Source organism: Lissotriton helveticus, chromosome 3_1, assembly GCF_964261635.1.
Source record: "Lissotriton helveticus chromosome 3_1, aLisHel1.1, whole genome shotgun sequence".
Classification (NCBI taxonomy): domain Eukaryota; kingdom Metazoa; phylum Chordata; class Amphibia; order Caudata; family Salamandridae; genus Lissotriton; species Lissotriton helveticus.
In genome coordinates this window covers 382850847-382866484 of record NC_136061.1, presented here as the reverse complement: position 1 = coordinate 382866484, position 15638 = coordinate 382850847, and the positions used below count along the sequence as shown (strand labels likewise).

The following is a 15638-nucleotide window of genomic DNA, read 5'->3' as shown; positions in this document are numbered from 1 at the left end:
AGCATAAATAATATGATAAGAACATTGTGTTAGTATCATTTTATTTATCAACTCCTGGCGGTGGCTGTGGTGTGATGCTCCTCACCATTACGCAGGAGCCTCCCCTGAGTTTAACCTAACCCTGGGCAAAGCACTGCGCTACGCTTGCGTAGTTTGCGAAATTTGGGCAACTTCGCACTACGCGAGCTGCACGTAGCACAGTGCAAACATGCGTAGCGTAGCGTAGTGCAGCGGTCATTTTTGGCTTGCTCGCTGTCCTCAATGTCAAGTTGGCAACTGCGAGCAAGCAAAATAACATCCTCGCGAGACTTTTTCCTTGTTTGCGATCAGCAGCATCAAGTTGCCGATCGCGAGCATGGAAAATAAACCTCCCAGCGAGATTCTCAATGCGGGGAGGTCAGGTTTCTCATTGTGAGAGGTCACACATGCTCGCGACCGCGTGCGATGAGAAACTACCAGTCCGCGTTGAGAAAGCTGCAGCTCGAGTAAAAATATACTCAAGCGGCAGAAAAGTACAGCTCGTATTGTGCAAGATGCCGTTTTCAATGATTGCAAAGTGCCGGATGCTTGTCCGCACTGTGCAATCATTGAAAACGACATCTTGCACAGTGCGAACATGCTACTACGCAGTTCGCAAAGAGCTACGAGTAGCTCGTGTATTGCGAAGTGCACTTTGCACTCTTCAGTCACTTGAAATAGCTCCCACCACTAGTTGAAAGCATATCTCCATAGTCTTGTATTCAAAACAAAATGACCCTTTGTATTGGAGCTGAGGTTTGGCACGCTGGATGAAGGCGGCACTTCTACACTGTGAAGGGACAACCGGCTTTTGGCCCGCATTGGGGAGGTCTTTCCTGGATGTGCCTAGCAATGATTGGAGTCTTTCGTTAGGGTCGGTCAGGCAAATAGATAGGTGTGCACAGGGACAGTCCCCCCCCAGCAGGGGTGGCAGCATTGAGAGGAGGAAGTTGTGGAGGGCGCCTGGAAATGGAACTGATGCAGCACCGCACAACCAGCATGGTGCACAGGCTCACGTGTGGAACAGTCCAATAGCTGTATAGCCGACAGTCAGCCATAGGGCAGATCGTGTGTGATCAGGCTCTTGCAGCAGTTGGCAGCACATACAGCAACAATACACGATCCAGTCACCTTGTCATCAGAAACAGATGTTAGAACAATAAAAATTACTAGTAGGCAGTAAGGTCAACATTCTCTATTCTAATCACAGCCAGAGCCTCATCCCTGACCTGTTAAATGGTGATTACCTCAGGTGGAATGCTCTCTGCTGAACGTTTTAATTTGAAAAACACATAAGAAAGATGAGAGAGGAAGGGCATGTTTCGATTACTTACTAGTAATCTTCATTACTCCAATTTGTAGTCACTGTATGCCTCAATATTTATGGACTGGGACTATTACGATGAATGAGGGGGTAATAGGAAGGAAAAAAGGGTACAAGACAATATAGCACACCCCTAGGTTTGAACCTTGCAGGCTTCTCTGCTGTCCGATTATACATTTCTACGTTTGCAAAAATCGGGTTATCACAGCAATCAGCATCCTGTTTAAAGCCAGAAGTCTTGCCATCTACAGTTTTTTTAAGCAGTGGGATAATACCAACAATTCATCAATTTAAAGGATTATTCCTGCTCTGGACACGTCGTGTTTCTTTTAGTGGATAAAATGGCAAGGCAAAAATGAACATCCATCTCATTGAATATACATTCAAAAGAACCTCCATTGTTTCTTTGATCCAGACTAATATTAAAAAGACAATTTCTTACTGATATCTAAAAGACAGTGTCACAATAATACCAAAATGAAAGGTAATGTTTATTTCGTAAAGCAGTGACACCAAAAAACACTTCCAAATAACCCCGCTTCCCCTCCCCAATTCCTCAACTTGCTTATTGTCTTTGCTTCTTTTCCGCTGGTATATACTGAATAAGCTAAGTGCTACACTACGCTCGATTAGTTTGCGAAGTTTGCGCTACTTCGCACTACGCGAATTACACGTAGCACAATGCAAACACGCGTAGCGGTCATTTTTTGCTTGCTCGCGGTCCTCAACGTCAAGTTGATGACCGCGAGCGAGTAAAATAACATCCCGGCGATACTTTTTCCTCGTTCTCGATCAGCAACATCAAGTTGCCGATCGCGAGCGTGGAAAATAAACCTCCCGGCAAGATTCTCAACGTGGAGAGGTCAGGTTTCTCATTGCGAGTGGTTGCGTATGCTTGCGACTGCTCACGATGAGAAACTACCACTGCGCGTTGAGAAAGCTGCCGCTCAAGTAGAAATCTACTCGAGCGGCAGAAAACGACCGCTTGCACTGTGCAAGATGCGGTTTGCACTGATTGCACAGTGCGGACAACCATTCGGCACTGTGCAATCAGTGTGAACACCAGTTTGCACAGTGCACTATGCAGTTCACGTAGCTACGCGTAGCTTGCGTAGTGCAAAGTGCACTTCGCGTAGCTACATGTAGCGCTACTACATGGACTACGCCCAGGTGAATCTTAGCCTTCTCATGATGTGATGCAGATTACAGGTATACTTACCTAAGTCTGGCTTGGGCGTTCGCATATCGCACTACAAAACGTAGCACTTGGGTAACAGCGTTAAGAAAGCCTGTGAAGTCAGTGCAAAATTGTAGTGCACAAGTACTAGCGCAAACACTAGTAAATGTACACCCAGGTTTTGATTATAACCATGCATTCCCTTAAGCCTAGGGCTCACTGTCAAGTGACACCTAATATCACGTTTCCTTACATTTCCCAACACACCTGTAGTGTAGACATAACTATTTGCAGAGCATGAAAACATGCAGCGAGTTTACCAGTTTCACAAATAAAGTCGTGGCAAACGTGCATACTACCTTCTTTTGGTCAATAGGTGCTGCAATGCAGGAAAGAGCTGTCTTCATGCAGACTCGATTAATAGAGGCTCTAAAAGCGTTCTGTGGGCATAACACAAAAGACTATCTAATCAAGCGTAGGACAGGTAATGTTTCAGCAGATAATGAGCCTCAGGCAAGTACAGGGCTTCGAAGGTATTTATGTATCCCTACCACGCTGACTGCTGTTGTGAGCAGTACAAATAATCACACAATGTCCTGGGAAGATGAAGGAAATCCATCAGCGAGCATAAGTGACAGCATAGCCTAAGGAAATCTCGGTTAAAGACAACAACAGCTTTTAAAGGCTTATAACCGTAGGCGATGGTAGGAGGACTGCGAGGGGAGGGTGCATGCTGCTGCAGCGCCCCCAAAAAGAGTTAAAAGGTGAATGAGCAATACAAATGCCTTTACATTTTGCTTTTATCTTGTTGCACCGATTAGAGCGGCAGACCCTGAGGCAGAGGTCTGGCCCGGGACCAGGGTTCAATTCCCGACGCGGCAGGGTCTTGGGCTCAATGTCCACAATGTCCACGGACTCGATAATTCTCGCCTAGGTGCCTACTCTAATCATGGGTCCCACTCTGCAACTCTGGGCAATAGCTTGCTTAATCTCCACAATGGCCCCGAAAGCGCTAGGATGCCTGGCCTCACCTTGGAGGTGCCCAGTAAGGGGGCATCTCACAGGGAAAGCCAGGAAGGGTTCCACAGCGTATACAGCGCCAAGATACCTTTCAGGTGATAGTGCGCTTTACAAGTATACACACATTACATTACATTACATTTGCAGTGAGTTCAAAAACCGGGATCAAATGCCACGCTATGTTTTCTTACACATTGCTGTTTTCTTTTAATGTGGGTATTCGTGTTTACTTTTCTTTCTCTGATTGCAAAGTGAGAGGTTTTTTTTTTAGTCAACTGTGCCACGATCTTACTGGGGTACAGGGAGTGTGAAAGAAAATGCTGTAGGATGTCGGTTTTTCTCTAACACTCAACATGTATAGACCTGTAAATGAACTGTGCAAATATATTTCAAAATATAACAGCAGTTAGGCAAGAACAAATGAAGCACATCACTTTGTAATTCTGAAGTGCATTGGAAACAAAGGTTTTAATAGGACTAAAACAAATGTAGACACTTTACTTGGTGATGCACAAATTATATATTTTCACTGAACCCAATTTACACACACCATCCTTTGTGCTACATAGTTTTATCAGTAAAACTGCATGTCTGTGCAAATTTATTAGCCATTTTGTTGAAAAATGTCTGTAACTGGCAATGTGCTACCACACCATGCTTCAGTAAATGTATTTGCACCAGCGTGCTCCAAAACGCACAACCAGCTACGTACCACATGTTGGTCAAGCTCCTGTTTGAATGGGCATGGCTCATGTGCTACACTTTGCATGGTACTAATATTTCACACTCTCCCTAAAACTGCATTGGCATAATATTGATGGCACCACCCCACTCTGAAAATTGTTCCAGCACCACTGCTTACAACCAACAGTAATTTACAAAAAGATGAGGCTCTCGTTATAAAAATGCTGAAGGGCCCTAAGACTGCCACCATCCACACTAGGGGGCCTAGTACGAGGTTGGTCATCAAGCCTCAGACCTTAGGTCAGCGGCTTTACGGCCAACATCGTCGGTTTCACTTCCTACTGGCTGAATATGAAACAGCCAGTCAGAATTGAAACCGTCCTGTCATTCTGGCTGGCTTCCGATGGGCTCAAAGGCCCCGTCAGCCAGTCAGAACCGGCCTGTAATCCACATGGACGGTGGTTTACGCCGTCCTGATTACGATGCACGGTGTCCAGCAGGGTATCCATGCTGGCCTTTCCGATATGGAAACCCTGTTGGAAAGCATGTTAGGGGGACCCTAGCAGGGCCCTCTTTCCCTTGCGGCCTTCATATGGGGGCCGTGGAAGCACCTATGGAGCCTCTGTTACTCCCTGCACCTCGTGGCAGGTACCTCCAATCTCCCACTTCCTTACGGGGGGTGGTGTTACAGTCGGTTTACAGCCGTAACACTAGCTCCCCTAGGGAAATGGGAGAGGGCTATGGCACCATGTGTGGTCGCATCGTAATAGAGGTGTCTGGACCGACCGACCTCTGAGACAGCGGCGGTGTTGGGCAGACTCAAGTCCGCCCAACATTGTACTCGAGCCCTAAGTCTGCAAAACCATGAGCGTGCTATGCCAAAAAGATCCTGTCTCTTAATGACAGGAACTTGTTGGCTGCAAGAGTTTACTGGGACTCTCAATTTAAATGACAGGGGGATCCTGACCTGATGCCAGAGATGCATGTCCTGAAGAGGGACTGAAAATAGGTGCATACTAAAGGTGCGTGGTCACAGCGCCAAAAGCACAGCAGAGTGGTGTGTTATACCTCAACAGAAACAGTAGAATGCAGACTATCACCGCACTTACCACAGATAAAGTTACAGGTCATACTCTAATGTCAAAAAATCATTCTTTACAACTGTAAGATATGTACAAAACACTTTGATATGTGCAAGGAGTGGATAATGTAGTTATTAGCTTTCAGAAGGCCTTTAATGCATAAAACACAAAAATCACCAGAAATGTATTGGGCAGATGCTGTTTAAATTATTTCTAAGTGTTTCCCACCACTGCTCTGCTCCTAATGGACACCACTTTTTCCCATGTCCTTGACCCACTTATTCTTTAGATGGTAAGAGGAAGATTCGAGTCCCCCCTGCTCTGCTGAACTGGAAGACGGTGCATGAGAAGATGCCTTGGGGCATCGTGCTCCTGCTGGGAGGTGGTTTTGCGCTGGCCAAAGGCAGTGAGGTAATCCTACGCTTTTCCCTTTTTCCCCTGATTAAGCTAAATCTGAAGGACCAACCGTTGCACTCTTCTGCAGTGTGTTCTGGTTGTCTGTATTTTCCAAACACAATTCTTGACACACTGACTAAATCGCAACTCGGGTCTGGTGTGGCTATGGAATCTTAATCAGAGATCCTTACTCTGTCTTCATGAGAACCTCACCTTTTCTGAAAAATGTATGGGCATGGATTGCATCAGTAGACAAAGCTTCTCAAAAAATTGAACTTAGTTTTAGGACCAGTTACAAACGGTTATAGCTGCTTACTGCACAGAATACCTCATATTAGCACTACGTCATAAAATTGCAAAAGGAAGTACGTATTTTGGGTCAGCCCTCTTTAACCGTTGGTTTTCATGTGTTTTTCGTGCTACGCCATTGCTTGAATGAGATATCCGTCAGGACCATGGCATTACAACCATGGTTTTATTGTCCTATTTGTGTCCCAATTGGGTTTTGGTGGTGGGGCTGAAGTTGTTATTTTTTTAATTAGAGCCAGTGTCTTCTCTTTGATGTATTTAATTTGCTGACCCAATGACATTTAACTGCTGGTTTATATATTTTTGGTTTAGAAGTGTTTGATGCTTTGATGTCTTAGATTGTTAGAAAGATACAGTGCTAATCACAAATGTCCATTTTGTGTCCATTTGTGTTCTTTTGCTGTCATTATAAAATTGTGTTGAACATATAACTGTTTTTGATCGCAGGGCACAGACGGGTGCGCATGTAAGCAATCTTTAAAATGTAGCAAAAAACATACTTTTTCCTTTGTGCCTTTGCCGTGTAATGTCACGACTATCAGTGCAAATATCATTTATTGAATCCTTTTCATAACACTTTACTAATTGTGTCTGCTCAAGAAAGAAGCTGTACTCCCATCTTCCATATTGCTGTAGTCCCAAATGTTGCTTTCTACCATAACTGGAGGCAACACCCACTAAGTCATCCAGCCTTTACCAATCAGTGCCCCTGACAAAAAGCCACATATATTGGCTTTGCCAATACTTCGTATTACGTCTACCCCAAAATTACATTGCAACCATGGTCTACGTCACATTTCCAATAGTGGTGGTGCACAGTCTATACTCAAAGGTAATCCACATTTTCAAGAATGAACCAAACAGAAGTTTACAGCATAACTCCAACCCAACAGTGGGCCCACTCTCTTCTTCTGAGAGAAAAACGTTCCAGGTCTAATCATCCCCAATGTTTATGACATAATGGTATTTGTAAATTAGGGATAGTCCTGATCTTAAGGGTCATGAGGCACTGGCAGGATAGGGAAGTGAATAGTGCTCTAAGAGCCCTGTTTACTTTGTACAGTTTCCATTCCTCCTCTTCCCAAAGTACATCAGCAACAATAGTAGATGAATGATGGGATTGTGTTGGACCTAAGCGAATCGGCTATGTGTTATCACTGAGGCTATGTGATATAAACTCTACTATCCCTATACGTTTAATTAATCGACATCCTGTAAGCTACGGTGATCCTAGCTGTTTCTAAAGATCGACACAAGACTTCAAGAGTTATTGTTCCATACCGTTATCCATAGCACTAACCCTACAGTGGTCTCACACATCTTTTTTTCAGCGTGATCCATAGTTTAAGAGTAGGGCTCCCCATTTTATGGTGTTTTTTTTCTCCATTTCTGTCTGTATTTATCCATATTGATTTTTTGCTAATTTTATCTGTATTTATCCATTTTTATTTGGGGTTTTGTGGAAAAAGTAAGCTGAAATTTGTATATGTCCACATTTATTTAACCAATAAATATGTACTCATGCTTGAATGCCTGCCAGGTTTCAGTGCTGTTAACACCCCATGAAGATAAATCAGTTCACTTATAGGAAATTATGCAAATTTCAGTTTTAACCTTGTGCATATCTACTGCTGTGAAAGCCTCTTTTCATAAAATCCCTTTCTTTTTTAACCCCCTTATCTATCAATCCACACATCTATTGGCCTGGCAGTCATGGCAGACAGTATTTAGAATACCTCAAAAAACAACCCAATCTCCATTTATATCCACATTTAAAAATAAGTACAGATGAAAAAATGAATGTTTTTTGTCTGTATTTATCTGTAAAAATCTTTAAAAAGGAAAACAGCGAGCCTTATTTAAGAGAGAGCAAATCCTAACCTTACCCAATATCCCCTTGTACAAAAGAGATTCCACCATTTTCTTAACACTGCCTTGGAATAAAAGCAAGTGGGACACAGCTCTGGGTACAGACAAAGGATTTATTGAGCACAATTCCAGAGCAGGCATTTATAGTCCGTGAAATGCTTGGGCAGACGCGTTCTCAGCCCGAATGGCCATCATCAGTGCCGGTCTCACAGGCTGGTTTATTCACCTGGGTTTGACTCAGAGACCACTCCCTTTAAAGTAGTCTCTCGGCTCCGCCTCCTACATACAGGTGTGTATCTTGCGCTCTTGACTGGTGTGAGAAAAATCCCAGGACGTCTAAATGTACAGTGTGAACAATCGGGATAGATCAGTGGTCAAGAAGGAATAATCGAAGAAATAACAATGTTTATATAAAATAAATATTTTTAATGAGTATTTGTTTAAAAAAACATATAGTGTATGACCAAGGGGTCAAACCATATGATAAGGGTAAAAGATGCTTCAATTACATACAGTTTTAATAATCATACAACATAAAATTCATAATCAATACAGTGAAATTTATACACAAAAATACACGTAATGAATCAAATAATAAAAAAAGGGAGCATAAAAACTCGACGCGCGTTTCGGTAGTGAACCGCCTTCTTCAGGAGACATAGAATAAATCAACATTGGACGCTCTATCCATGCAGTAACTATGATGGAAGGTAAAATCCTCTGCAATTTTGATAGGGATAGTGTGGATTCAAGGTGGAGATAGTCCTGATCTCCACAGTAGTAAGTAGAAATCGATACTAGGGATAAACGATGCCTTGTCCAGATATGACTTTATATGGTTTCCAAGTACACTCACATAACTGGGTATTTTCAATGGAGCTGGCAATGTATGTAGCGCAGATATAGACAGTTCTAAAAACGTTGATCACAATGTTGCTTTGACTTTCACGTGATCTTCTTTTTGAGTGGAGGCCGGGTCCCCACAGCACGAACGTCGGAGCAGCACCACCCTGCTGTCCGTTTATCGTCTACTTTCTTAAGAGACGTCTTATCCCCTTTTTGTGTGGAGGTCGGATCCCCACAACACGAGCGTCGGAGCAGCACCACCCTGCTGTCCGTTTATTGTTTACTTATTTAAGAAACTTCTTTTACCATTCCTTCGAGTCAACTAATACCGGGCAATACTCACCAGAACTGCAATCTTCTATATCACGTGAAAGTCAAAGCAACATTGTGATCAACGTTTTTAGAACTGTCTATATCTGCGCTACATACATTGCCAGCTCCATTGAAAATACCCAGTTATGTGAGTGTACTTGGAAACCATATAAAGTCATATCTGGACAAGGCATCGTTTATCCCTAGTATCGATTTCTACTTACTACTGTGGAGATCAGGACTATCTCCACCTTGAATCCACACTATCCCTATCAAAATTGCAGAGGATTTTACCTTCCATCATAGTTACTGCATGGATAGAGCGTCCAATGTTGATTTATTCTATGTCTCCTGAAGAAGGCGGTTCACTGCCGAAACGCGCGTCGAGTTTTTATGCTCCCTTTTTTTATTATTTGATTCATTACGTGTATTTTTGTGTATAAATTTCACTGTATTGATTATGAATTTTATGTTGTATGATTATTAGAACTGTATGTAATTGAAGCATCTTTTACCCTTATCATATGGTTTGACCCCTTGGTCATACACTATATGTTTTTTTAAACAAATACTCATTAAAAATATTTATTTTATATAAACATTGTTATTTCTTCGATTATTCCTTCTTGACCACTGATCTATCCCGATTGTTCACACTGTACATTTAGACGTCCTGGGATTTTTCTCACACCAGTTGTTACCCTGCCCTAGGAGTCTATATACTACCCAGGGGGTCCTTGTTGTCTTCACTCATTTCTTGCGCTCTTGACTCCAGGTGAACTGCATGCTGGTTATTACGGTCTGTCGTGGTGCCCCATTCAGTAATGGGGAACTACAAACATCAAGTGATGCCCCAAATTATTGGCACTGGACTGTATACCGCCACAGTACTCCTGGGTGTGTTAGTCCAGCTCACTCCCCTGTCTGTACCCTTATCAGGCAGCACTGTGCTGCTTCCTCTCTCCCCTCACAGAAATTACCGCCTAATGACAATAGCTTTTGCTTGGGGGGGGGCACCGTAGTGTACTATATATATATATAAGCACACACATATATACACTGTACAGTGTGTAAGTATAGTTAGGACCTAGTTACAATTGTAAGAGCATAAGGGCGTTTCTTTTGTTTACTAATGACTTTGACGGCATGTGACGAATCTTCACAAAACTACTTTCCAAAAAAGGTTCATCCACCTCAGCTCTTTACCGTAACTTTTTGGGGTGTTCCATCAAGCGGGCCTTAGAAAGAAGGGGAATCCCCCAAAATACTTTTCCCATACAGTCTTCCACTGGAAAATTCAACAGTGATACTGTGAGAACAGCTGAACGGAATTACACCAAATTTGGCACAAAACTAGATCTTGGCCCAGAATGGGTACTTTTTGTGAATTGGTGAAAATCTGTTCAAAATGTTTTGAGAAATTAAGGTTAAAAAACTTTGTTATCTGGACGGTTGGGTGTGCGGTAGCTCGCATGATTTCCTTGATCATGCAATGCTAAAAAACTAGAGTGATCTTATTGGCCAAAGGTTTTTTTCCCCATCAGCCACCACACTCCTGTGGGAGTAAGAGGCTCCTGTGAACTCCAACTAGACCTTGCCCTCTAATTGGCTGGCACAATATCAAGAGTAATGTTGTGGCCAGCATTTTAGGATTTGAGAACTCATTCCCTGTGCCCTGAAAATGAAAATGAAAATAAGGTATAATGGAGTTGGGCACAGGTACCCTCACCCCTGAACCTTGTGTTGACCTGGGGTAAAAAAAAATGGGGATGTCTGCGATACTGTGGGTGTCCCTGAGTAGCAGACACAGGCCCCTGAACTCTTGCAGGAGTCCCACAAGAACAAAGGGGTCTATGCTGGCTCCATGATTGGAAACATTTAAATGTACTGTAAATAGCTCTGCGTCGAGGTCGGTTGTCTGCGGGGAGGGGTTGTGCATGGTTAGGCCCTACGACCACCCCATGCTGCACAAAACTCAAGGCTGTGCATGGCGGGGTTTGCTGTCTAACGGATGTTGGACGCAGGACATGGCCACAGACCAAGGGCCTAATATAGCAAAAGGGGTTAGCTGCCCTCCGGGGTACATCAGAAAGTATGCTTATTGTGAATTGGTGTAAATCTGTTTTGATTTTTTTGAAAAATTAAGGTTCAAAACTTTGTGATATTTGGATGGTTTCTACTGTTGGAGAATCGCAGTACTCCTCCTGTACCGTAAATTTAAAAAAATTGAGCGATCTGATTGGTCTTGAGGGATTTTTTTCCCTCTCTGCCACTTCTGATTAAAATGACCAAGGATGTAATTTGAGATGGCATAAATAATATTATCAATGATGTCAATTAACATGCTATGAGTGATGTAAAAGGTGAGGTCATAAGCAGTTCATGACTGGGCGCAAGTTATAGTTATTTCACTGAACTATAACTGGTAAATTTCAGTGTTGTAATGGTTTATAAACATTCTTTTAAACTTATTTTAACAACTAGTTATAACAGCACTTTAACCTTCTTTTGTGTGAATTTCTGTTTTTTTTTTAATGTAAGAGATCAAATTTCCATATTGGACTATGAAGTCTCTTTAACTTTACTTATTTTCAGTGAATATATACATATATGCAGCTCTAGATATAGATATACATACATATGCACTTGCCTTCTATTCATGATGTGAAGCAATGATGCATATAGATATATTTTGTACACATTATAATGCGGAACACGTAATATAATTGATTTATGTATGTAAGATTAACAGTTCTAAGATGGCAACCGGTTTTGTGGTGCAGTGAACATTGACTTTTATCCCTAGTCTTTTGTTTATGTTGTTGCCTAAGTACTTTGCCTATGTAATGCACCTCTTCACAACACTCAGTGTGTTATCAAGAAAGTCTAACTTTCGAAACGCGTTACTATCGGAGGAATAAACTCTGCACTTTTATCCACAACTTCTAAGAGCGCGTAATTACTGTTCTCTGTGTGGGGTCATAGATACATATTGATATACACACAGATATCGACACATATAGATATTTATCCAATACCAGGATGTTATATTTGTGTGGCAAGGTACAATCACATTAAAGAAGTCTATTGACCATTAGAAGAGTTGTTTACACATGTACAGTAACTGTAATATGAAACAGTGAGGTAGTAAAAAGTGTCAAATTTGCTGTTCTATGGTTATAAACTTGAATTGGCCCTTTGCACTGTAGTAAGAATTGTGTGAATGTGCATTTATACAGACAGTTGCTCTAAATAACTGACTATACAAAACATATATTTTCACTGCTATGGCATTAACATATATATGCAGATGTGCAGAGTGTAATACATTATTTATTAACATGTGTGCATGTGAGGAAGGTCCAGGACCCACAAGAGGAAAAGCCTCTAGTGTGTGATGATGTTCCTCCCCTCCCCACTCGTGTCAATGATTAAAGTTGATGCAGGTCATGAGGATGGAGCTAGAAGGCACTCTACTCCATTTTATGAGATAATGCATATCCCACCTTTGAAAGGGACATTTACACTTAATTCCATCACATTTTTTCATGGTTGTTTGTATTTAAACAAAGCATTGAACCTGACTCAACGTGTTAAATGTGTGATGTATGGAATAATCACATTGACGAGGGCCCTTGCCAACTAAGAAAATTGTTATCCTCTGAAATGTCATTGCAACATGCAACACGTGAGGCATTTAAACAGTGTTTTTCTCATGTCAGTTTTGCTGTTCTGTGATAATATATAATTTGACCTGATTGTAGTAATAAATGTGTGTATGTGCATTTATTAAAAAAGTTACTGTGTGTCATTGAGCCATATTTATGTCCGTTGTCGTGGCATAAATTTATGTGTGTGTTTTTGTATAAATTTAATTTATGTTCGTCGAATTCAGTTAGGTCAATTCATAATGTTATCTCTTCTGTTTTGTGTTATTTTATATGCATCATTTGGTCTTACAAATGACATAAACTAACCAAAACATTCTGATTGCCCCCACAATCACTTAAAACTGATGTGCAGCAGATATGTCAATAGAGGGCTAACATATAGACAATGATGTTGGAAGACAGATTTGAAACTTATTAAGGATCAGTGTTCATTCAAACCTTAGCCTGTTTGCTGACACTTCCAATAACTGTGTCTATGTAATATGAACGGTGATTCTCAATAAAGGACAAAGGTGCACCCCAAAATGGCAATGTATATTACTCTCTTTCTCTCTCTTCCTCTCGTTTTCTCTCACACTTTGAATCTCTCCGTCTTCCCTCTTCACCTGCTTCTGTCTTTCAGGAGTCTGGACTGTCACGCTGGCTGGGTGAGAAGCTCACACCCTTGGAGTCTATACCACCTGCTGCGATTGCCCTCATCCTCTGCCTCCTGGTGGCCACCTTCACCGAATGCACCAGCAACGTGGCCACAACCACACTCTTCCTTCCCATCTTGGCGTCAATGGTGAGAGTTGATACAAGTCCTAAAGGTGGAGCTGGACAGCCCACTATTCCATTTGATGAGAACATGCATATCCAAATAGGTAATCGCAAATGCACTTGCAATTTTCTGGGTTCTAGGGGGCCAAAAGGCCATCCTGATGCACCTCCAAAATTGGCTTGTGTGCACATGTGGTGCAACCATATGCCCTAAGGGCATGTGTGTGAGCCACATAGCACTTTGAAAAATGCACATCAAAGTTTTTGCAAATTACCATCAACTTACAGTTGATGGTAATTAGCGTTTCCTAAATGCAAACTCGCATAGGAAAGGCTTGTTGCATCCCAAATAGGAAATCACGATATGCGATTCCCCAAAAGCATTCGCAATATAGGTAATCGCAATTAATTGTGATTACCTATTTTGCAAATGCAATGCCTTTGATGCACCTGAAAAGGCATTTAACCGGTTGCAAACGGGCCGATTCTACGAATCGGTCCGTTTGCGACCGGTAAAATGATTGATGCATGTGGCCCTATAATCTTATAATTTGGAAAACTTCAAAGAAAAGATATGCACAGTACATGAAAACCCTCTAATCGAAGATCTATAAATAATTTGAATTGTCATATGATACATAGTAGAATATAAGACACCTCATAGTGTGGGTAGTTGAGAACCCTCAAAGTTTAGACAGATGATGATTTTGAGAATGTAAAACTCACAGAGGTGTGTGTAAGGTTTAAGTATCTTCCAAGAACAAATGTTCGTAGAATTTGAAATCCTTCAAAGCACAGTTGTGCACAGAGATTGTATACCTTTAATGAATTCATAACAAAACAGCTTGACCAGCATTTCTAGAGAAACCACATCACTTCCAACCTGAGGTTACTTGTATATACACAAAACTATTTTCAAATGTGCTCTATTTTCTGTAGACATAAGATTGGAACTTACTGCCTTAGACTTGAGGTAAGGATCCACTTCCAGCGGTCTCATTGCTCAGCTAAAGTCAGCACATCTCACTTTACCTTGAATGGGAACCAATGGATTCTTGTTAGTTACGAAACTCGGGCCATATTATCAAGAAAGGGCGATACATTATCGCCGCTTTTATCGCCACTTTTATCACCCTTTCTTGATAATATGGCCCCTCCTTCGTCAGACGTGATGTCTAAAGAGAAAGTTCCTAATAAAGTCTATTTTTGCACCTCCACCAGGTGTCTGGTTCCTCAGGTGATTGCATTTGGAATGCACAGAATATCATGTGTAAAACACTTAGGCCCTCATTATAAGTGGCCCAGGGTTACCGGTAACCGTTGCGGTGGGGAAAATCCGGCCCATTATGAGTTAGGTCCCGAGAGTCCACTGTGAAATGAGGAATTACTGCGGGTAATTCCGGATCCACTTCTCTTGGACATTCCTCATTGTGGGCTGGACTTTCACCAAGAGATTTCAGCTGCTTTTAGCAGCCAAAATATCCAGTTTGAAAGTTAAGCGATCTGTGGTGATTTCACAAATGTCATTATTCCGATGGGGTCAGTTACTGCTGTTACCAACCTCTATCAGTGACTACTCGTATTGAGGGATTTGGACTCAGGGATTCCCAAACATCACCCACAAGCTGTACCTGCTTTTTAATTCTAGTTGGGATCTCTAGAAGTGGTGATAGGGGAAAATGCTATCATGCTGCAGGAAAGTGGGTGTTTAACATATGGCCACTCCGTACCACAGTAAGGTAAGCCACTGGGGTGCACCTGGTTTTTCCATGCTGAGTGTTACGGTGGTTTATGCATTGATTTCACCAAGAAGGCCAGTGATTATGTTTGTGACTTTTGGTGGCTTCCTTGTTGCACACATTCTCAGTTGTCTTTCTTCTTTCCCTGCTGCCCAGGCTAAAGCCATCCAGATCCATCCGCTGTACATCATGTTGCCCTGCACCCTGTCAGCATCCCTGGCATTCATGCTGCCAGTGGCAACTCCACCTAACGCCATTGTCTTCGGCTATGGACAACTTAAAGTCATTGATATGGTGAGTAAATCAGTGTTCTCCTATACAAAAAACCTGCTATCAGTCAGGCATGCGTCATCAATACGTGAGATGTTGCAGACATCTCAAAAGGAAAGCCAGATGCATTCTCTAAGCTCTGCCATTTCTACTGTGAAAGGA

General features: G+C 42.1%; 1 protein-coding gene across 2 annotated transcripts in view; it reads left to right on the top strand.

Moving 5' to 3' along the window:
- LOC144822502 (solute carrier family 13 member 2-like) overlaps positions 1–15638 on the top strand; it is a 375313-nt gene that overhangs the window by 308847 nt on the left and 50828 nt on the right. For both annotated transcript variants that reach the window (XM_078680117.1, XM_078680118.1), the window contains exons 9-11: positions 5595–5716; positions 13331–13492; positions 15363–15500. In XM_078680117.1, coding sequence (XP_078536243.1) covers positions 5595–5716; positions 13331–13492; positions 15363–15500 — 422 coding nt within the window. The remainder of the gene's footprint in view (positions 1–5594; positions 5717–13330; positions 13493–15362; positions 15501–15638) is intronic.